The following is a 7,303-nucleotide window of genomic DNA, read 5'->3' as shown; positions in this document are numbered from 1 at the left end:
TTAATCTTTTGACAGACAAGTAGAAAAATGTACAGAGATTCAATACAAAACAAATGCTAAAGCCTGTGACGTTTACAAGACACTTTAATGCACTGAAAAGCTATGGACTGCCAGCAGTTAAGGGAATCTAAAGCATTGCATAGCTGAAATTTGCTATTTTCTAGTGTATCAGTTTAATGCATTGATCTTCGCTTCATATATGAATACATGCTTTTCTAGCTTTAACCAATGTCATGCTACTACTATGAATGGATCTGCATGCGACTCTAGATTATTTTATTACGGCACCATAAGATATAGTGGTAGGAAACTATCCAGCCCAGCATGACTTGTCTATGGAAGCTTTGGATAATTGTACCTTGTGAGAATGACTACAAGTTTTCATCAATCCAAAACTACATCTCATCTAGGATGAAGGTGATAGAAAATGAGCGACCATTAAATGCTGATATTTTAAGATTTATATTCATATAAAATCATGTAACAATCTAAAGAATATGCAAGTATAAAGGTTTTTCCTGTTCAGAAGATAGGGATCAAAAACAGAGAGGTTTTCGTTTCAGAGGTGAAGAATTTCATCACTCGACGTGTAGAGTTAGGCCAGGGTCACACTTGCGAGTGCAATGCGAGTCCCTCGCCTCAATACCCGGTACTGCCACCGGCACTCGGGACCGGAGTGTGCGGCTACATGTATTTCTATGCAGCTGAACGATCCGGTCCCAAGTGCCAAGGCGTGAGTTTCTCGCATTGCACTCGCAAGTGTGACCCTGGCCTTAGACTACTTACTGGAAAGTCTTGCCCAAGATTAGCAAAATGTCCATGTGTGTCTGGTATTTAAGTGAATAGGACTAAGCTGCAAAAGCAGACACCACCTATGCAAAAAATACTGCTGTTTATAGGGAAACTATGCTGCCCAAACCGCAGACAGCCTGAATCAGCACGACTGTAGCCAGATAGGTCTTTTCCAGAAAAAGAGACTAGACAAGCCCGGCACAGCCCTAATACGACTTCTCCCGTCACCGCTCTAGTTGATTGGGAGATACCTCTCAACGTACTCACATGTGAGAGACCTGTTACTCAACCACAGTGGTGCGGTGAGAAGCAGGCTGCGGGCTGTGCCAGACTAGCCTCATCTCTGCCTATAGTCCCAGCTTCTCAAAGTATGTTTTCGCTAAAACGCCTGAGCATTTCAGATAAAAACGTACCTGGCTGTAATCATGCTGCCCATTCGGCTGATGGGTTCCTTCAATTGGATTAGCCATTGACATCCAAAGCAGATCACTACCTCTTTGGAAATGAGCGGTGCCAATGATGCACATCTGCTGAGACTTGTGCACAATTGGCAAGTATTATCCTGTTCCTTAGGACAGGACACGAGCACAACACCTGCTGATGAGACACGTCTCGATCGGTATGAGAGTTGTAATGCCACTTCCCATGTGGAAGGGAGGGGCTCTGGACGACGCCAGATAACGCTTTAAGCTGTAGTCACAAAGTGAAGATTACATGTGACACAGTAAGATGTACCCATATGGCCTGTGATTTTGGGCCACGGATCTCCTGACTCAATAGCCTCATATACGCCTATTTTTTTTTTTTTGGTTTTTTTTACAGTTCAAGTCAGGAGGTCTGAACAATCTGGAAATAACAGACTGAGAAACCAGCCTAAGAGGGCACATATATAAACTGTATAATAAATGCAACGCAGCACTGTGAAGATGCCTAAAGTTCTTCTATCTGATAGCCTCCAGAAAAGGGTAGTGAAAGGCCTTGCTTTCAGCGGCCAGGAACCTGCATAATAAATACCCACTTTGCTGAACGCTAGCGGAGTCATCGGTGGTATCTCCAGGTTACAATGAATTTTCAGAATGATCGGGATTTAATGAGGTGTACATAAATAAAGTGTAATCGTTGCTCAAATTCTTAGGCTCTATGTTTGCCATCAATGATTGGGAGAATTCCAGAGAGCAAAAGTCACAGACCTAATAATTCTCATAGCTAAAAGTCAGCTATAGTCATATGCAGTCTTCTGAGCCAAGAAACCTCTGACATTAGCTCTGCAGATGGCTTCAGCCTCCTAATTTTAAATGGAAATATTTCTGTTCACTTATAGATAGCAGAAATCCTAAAATGGAGAGCGAATTTTAGGACATTGCAAACATATTATTGAATGATGAGGGTTTAATATATATGGGAAATATTATAGTTTTTTAGGGACTGATGACATCACCGAAATGCAAGGCACCTGGTGAACAAATACATTACACGGTCACGAAAAAAAGGAGATCAGTCATTTTTAAAGGGGGATGATGGCTCAACTAGGAAAAAAAATGACGACATTCAGTATACAGACAATAGATAGCCAATTGGTTAAATGACGTTTCAGCCGGGCAGACGACAACTCCACTATTAGCAGGCCAAATGTTGTAGTACATGGCACACTTCCTAGATTATACAATATCACTTAAACTGCATTGTGTAGGAGACGAAAGAACGTGATCGGGTCAACCTCAAATATTAAATCGCAGCCAAAATTCTAATTTTTAAGGCAATCTGTCACCAGGTTTTGCTTCTTGTTCTGATAGCAGCATGATGTAGGGGCAGAGACTCCAATTCCAGCAATCACTTACTGGGCTGTTTGCTGTTTTGACACCATTATTTACTGCAGATCTAGCAGTTCTCTGGATGCTGAACTCTGTATAATCCTTCCCACTGATTGGCAGCTTTCTGTATACACTGTGCATAGGCAGAAAGCTGCCAATCAGTGATGGGGGCAGGGTTGTCAATATGCTAGGTTTACTAGTCCTGTAATGATAAAATCACTTATCAGCAGGAGTATATCAAAACTACAGCAAGCAGCTCTAAGTAATACATCACTGGAATCAGGTGCAAAGCTTGTAGGTAAATTGGATTAAATCCGTGCTGCCGGAGGACTAATGACAATGAGAGGCCAAATACAGAATGGATGCTGTTTTTATTTGACAATGAGTTTCATACCTCTTCAACCAGTCAAACCACAATGATGAATTGTCCTGATGAAGGGGTATGATTATAACGAAATTTGTTGACAAATTAAAACTGCATCCATACTGTATTTGGCCTCTCATCATCGTTGGACCTCCGGCAGCGTGGATTTAATCTATCTTACCTCCAAGCTTTGCACCCAATCATTTTTAGTGGACTGGCAGAAACCTTTTTGAACAAGCGATCACAGGGGTTTGTTGTGGCCGTCCCAACCCTGTCAGGGGAGCAAATCAATTTTCACTTTTTCCTTTGTTTACTGGATAAGACCCTTTTGCACTTACTGCTTTTATTTTACCCATTACTGGAATCAGGCTCCCTGTCTCTACATTTTGCTGTTCTCTGATTATGTGGCAACAACCTAGTGAGAAATTCCCTTTACCCTAATAAATTACATGAAGACATTGGTTTGCACATGCTGACTAACACAAGTATAAGCCATTATAGGCAAGGAATACAGCATCTGGATTAGCCTCTTCAGAAACGCCAAAAAGGTTTTGCATATGAAGATTTTTTTTTAATTATCATCATTATATAACTTAAATTCACTGGATACACTATGTAATAATAACAAAGGCAATACAAAAATATATGTGAGTCTTCTGTAAATTATTGCTTGTATCATTAGAAATATACAAAGTAAATTATTAGTCTCATACTGATCGGTCATATCTAAATATAGCTTGTAGGAAATAAAGGCATAATGAAGCACCTCAGAAGTTCCACAGAGGCGAGATGCATCTATGCGTATCTAAACTACACGTAAAGCGCGAGATACAGAACACTTATAGCCTAAGGACAACACATGAGAGATCTTCATGCAGTAAATGTGCAGCCCTGGCCTGAAAAACCAGCCTTTCAAGTTCGATGAGAAAAACTGATCCAGCAGTGTAATTATACGGGCAGGAATAATTATACAAGCTTTATATTAAGTCAGGAAAGCAAATGTACACATCGGGATATATTGCACTAGGGATGCAGTAATGGCTAGCCTCACGTGTCCACTAGGAGAGAATTAGAAAGTGTATTCTGAGCGGTTCCTCTGGAGCCGTCCATTGTTATTGTCAAAGATTAGCAGAAGATACAATAGTTGTCTTATCACTTTTACAATGATACAAAAATCAATATTACAATGTAGTGTTCCGTGCGTCCATACTGAGGACAGTGCTATCCGCAGCAAGCGTTATCTGTTAGCTTAGCGATTATACGCGCTACAGAAAAGCTACAGTAAAAGCATTCCCATCAGATATATCATCCTTATGTGATGGCGGCAGATTCCAAGTTTGTAAATTGTGCTTGCCGGGTAATGCTGGCTCTACATTTTATTTTTTAGCTCCCGCTTTGTTTCTTTGTCTTAACTTGCTTTAACTAGCAGGAAGGAATTATTCCAGACCCTTGTGATTTTTACTATAAGATCTTAACCCTAAAAACAAACTTTTCTAACTGAATTTGACTATTAGGCGTAAGGATGAGGAACAAGATGATAAAATGGAGGATGCCGTGAAAGAACAGTCACGTTTTGATCTAGTAGTGATCTTGCCTTCGGAGAGTCTCTACAAAGAAAGTGAACCTGCTGTCTGTGCCAGATTCAGTCTGTAAAAGTTTCCATGAATAGGTCCTGGTCCAGTCGACACACTGGTACTCCATGGCAGTCAGACCAGAGCACTGACAACTTCCTAACACCTGTTAGCATCATCTTCACCTTTTCCGATCAGTAGCCCCCCACGATGTCATGATTTGTGTTGCACAACATCATCATAATGTGGCATGGCCTAATCAAAAGAGGCGCAGAGGAGGCCGACAGTTGGTTATAAGCTTGCAGTGCTCTGCTAAGAAGTACCAACATTTTACTTAACTCGAGGTACATGTGGAATTCTCAGAATTATTTAAAGCGATATTTCATTTATCACATATCACCCCAGGAGAGAGCTGTGCTGAGGAACCAAGTGAGACGTGCCGCTGAGTAGGGGAAGAAAACAAAACAGTGAAAGGGGCACAGTACTAAAATAACTATAAACCTCTTCTTTCACAAGATCAGAAAAGAAATACAGCTGTGGCATGGTGCAAGATTTATGCAGTCACTTTATGATATGGGAATAACACTAAGAGTTGTATAACCTCAGAAAAGAAAGGCTCAGCTTTCCTCATACTCTGGTCATTGATCTGTGTCTGGCATGGCAGCTGAGCCCTGTACAATATCAGATACAGACAGGAGTACAGGAAAAAGCAGCCTATTCTTTTACGCACATGCAAAGCATTAAGGGCAACCAAGTACGGAGCCGGTGATGGGAAACCAATATCACTTGATTTGTTCTGGAATAAAGTACGGTTATATCTTTTTTGATACATGGATGCGCTCTGCAATTTTGGGTGCAGCTTGTTTATTACATTTTGTATATATTTATATTACTTACACATTAGCGGCTATCCACCTACTTTTCTAGTTGTGCCCACTTTGGTTGTATACTGTTAACCAAGTACTGGGATATTATTAGGGATGAGCAAGGCCAGAGTGAAAAACTGAACTCTCACTGCAAGGACCTAGTGAGAAGTTGTCACCATCTTCGCTCCTCGGTTGCTTCCAAAATTTCCAGTTACTACTAATGCCAAGATTAAACATTTTTCACAGATCACTGAGTAAATCACTTGTATAAAGGCAGCAAGGTCAGCTCAGGCAGAGGCGGTCAGTAAACCCTCTTCCATCGTTGACCTGCTACTTTAGTTGGTGGGTTTGGTTTGCTTTGGCTGGTGCCACAATTACCCGTTGTCCGTAGATCCAAATCTGTGGTATCTTTTAGTGTCCGTCATTCTGAGACATTCACTATGAAAAAAGCTTCAATAATGCAAGTGTGCAAGGCATGCAGGAAAACGTCCTAGTCTTGAATATTACACAAACCATTGTAGTGTGGGAAAGTCAGCTGTATATTAAAATTTCAGTAAGATTCCCCCATTTTTGTTTGCACCGATGTGTAAATAGGCCCATCCTGTGGCACAATTAGGATGGGGGCCATCACAGAGAAGATACTTCTACAAATGGTTTTATAGCAATTAATTCTTAGTATAAAAGCATTTAATGTCCAAAGTATACAGAGAGGTCATTAAGAAGCTGGTAAGAGAACGGGTGAGAGCCCATGCCATCAACGACGGATGAGTAAGATGCCGCCAGAGTACGCTAACTAACTAAGGCTCTCTATAAAGAAGAAGATCAGTTCCATTACCAGAGGTAAAATGCTGGTGTCTGAGGTCCGGTTGTGGATGACAGGGATGAGGGCGCTGTCAAGGTCATTCAAGTACAGCTGGGGGAGAGGCTGACCCCCTGATCCTGCACGATACTCAACCTGTACAAAGGCAAAAAGAAACAAAGTAAAAAGAAACATTTAGCGTTGATGCTGTAAAAACAACAATATAAAAACACTCTGGAAGATTTATGAGAACAGGCCTAAAGAAACAATGTTTTTGGTGCCCACATCAACCAATCACATTGATGTTTGTTTGCCAGATAATATAAAAAACAAAAAAACAAAGCTGAGCTCTGATTAGATCTAGCAACCAGTCAGTTTTCATAATTAAGACAAACAATGCATAAATCCCATAATAAATCATTTGTATATATTTCTCCTGACATGTCCAACTTCGGAAACACTTATTTTGATCTTTCCAGCTTTTCAAGGCAAATTATCTGCACTGATTGGACCAAGTCAATTAATTTCTACATCTCTAGGAGGAACAACAGAGCAATGGCACATCACAGAAATTAGGATAAGAGATACCAGCATTTTTTTATTTTTTAAGGATTACAAGGTATTTAGATGTAGTCACGTAATGGGGAAATGATATACACAGTATATATATTTATACAGTGGCACGTACAAGTTTGGCACCTCTGGTCAAAATTACTGTTATCGTGAACAGTTAAGTTGAAATGATCTCTAAAAGACCTAAAGTTAGAGATGACACGTTTCCTTTGAATTTCAGGTTAAAAAAATATTAATACTGTATATTTTCATCTTTTATATTTTAAAAATTACAGAAAGGAAAATGGGCTGATGCAAAAGTCAGGGAACCCTGCATAGTTAGTACCTAGTAGCACCCCCCTTCTGAAAATTATTACAGCTTGTAAACGCTTTTTGTAGCCAATCAAGTGTATTTCAATTCTTGTTTGAGGGACTTTCCTCCATTCTTCCTTGGATAATTCCTGGGTCATCTTGCATCCACTGCTATTTTGAGGTCTAGACACAGTTCTGGAACCTGAAAACCCATCTCTTCAAGAAAGATTACAACC

General features: G+C 40.3%; 1 protein-coding gene across 1 annotated transcript in view; it reads right to left on the bottom strand.

Annotated features, from left to right (window-relative positions):
• Positions 1-6,073: 6,073 nt before the first annotated feature.
• The window catches only part of ZFYVE16 (zinc finger FYVE-type containing 16), a 120,468-nt gene continuing 119,238 nt past the window's right edge, over positions 6,074-7,303 (bottom strand). The window contains exon 17 of the mRNA XM_073580965.1: positions 6,074-6,359. Within this exon, the coding sequence (XP_073437066.1) occupies positions 6,198-6,359 (162 nt within the window). The 3' untranslated portion in view covers positions 6,074-6,197. The remainder of the gene's footprint in view (positions 6,360-7,303) is intronic.

This window comes from Dendrobates tinctorius, unplaced genomic scaffold (assembly GCF_039654945.1).
Source record: "Dendrobates tinctorius isolate UK_male_01 unplaced genomic scaffold, ASM3965494v1 ptg000003l, whole genome shotgun sequence".
Taxonomy (NCBI): domain Eukaryota; kingdom Metazoa; phylum Chordata; class Amphibia; order Anura; family Dendrobatidae; genus Dendrobates; species Dendrobates tinctorius.
The sequence above is the reverse complement of the archived record's forward strand: the minus strand, read 5'-3'. Positions and strand labels throughout refer to the sequence as shown.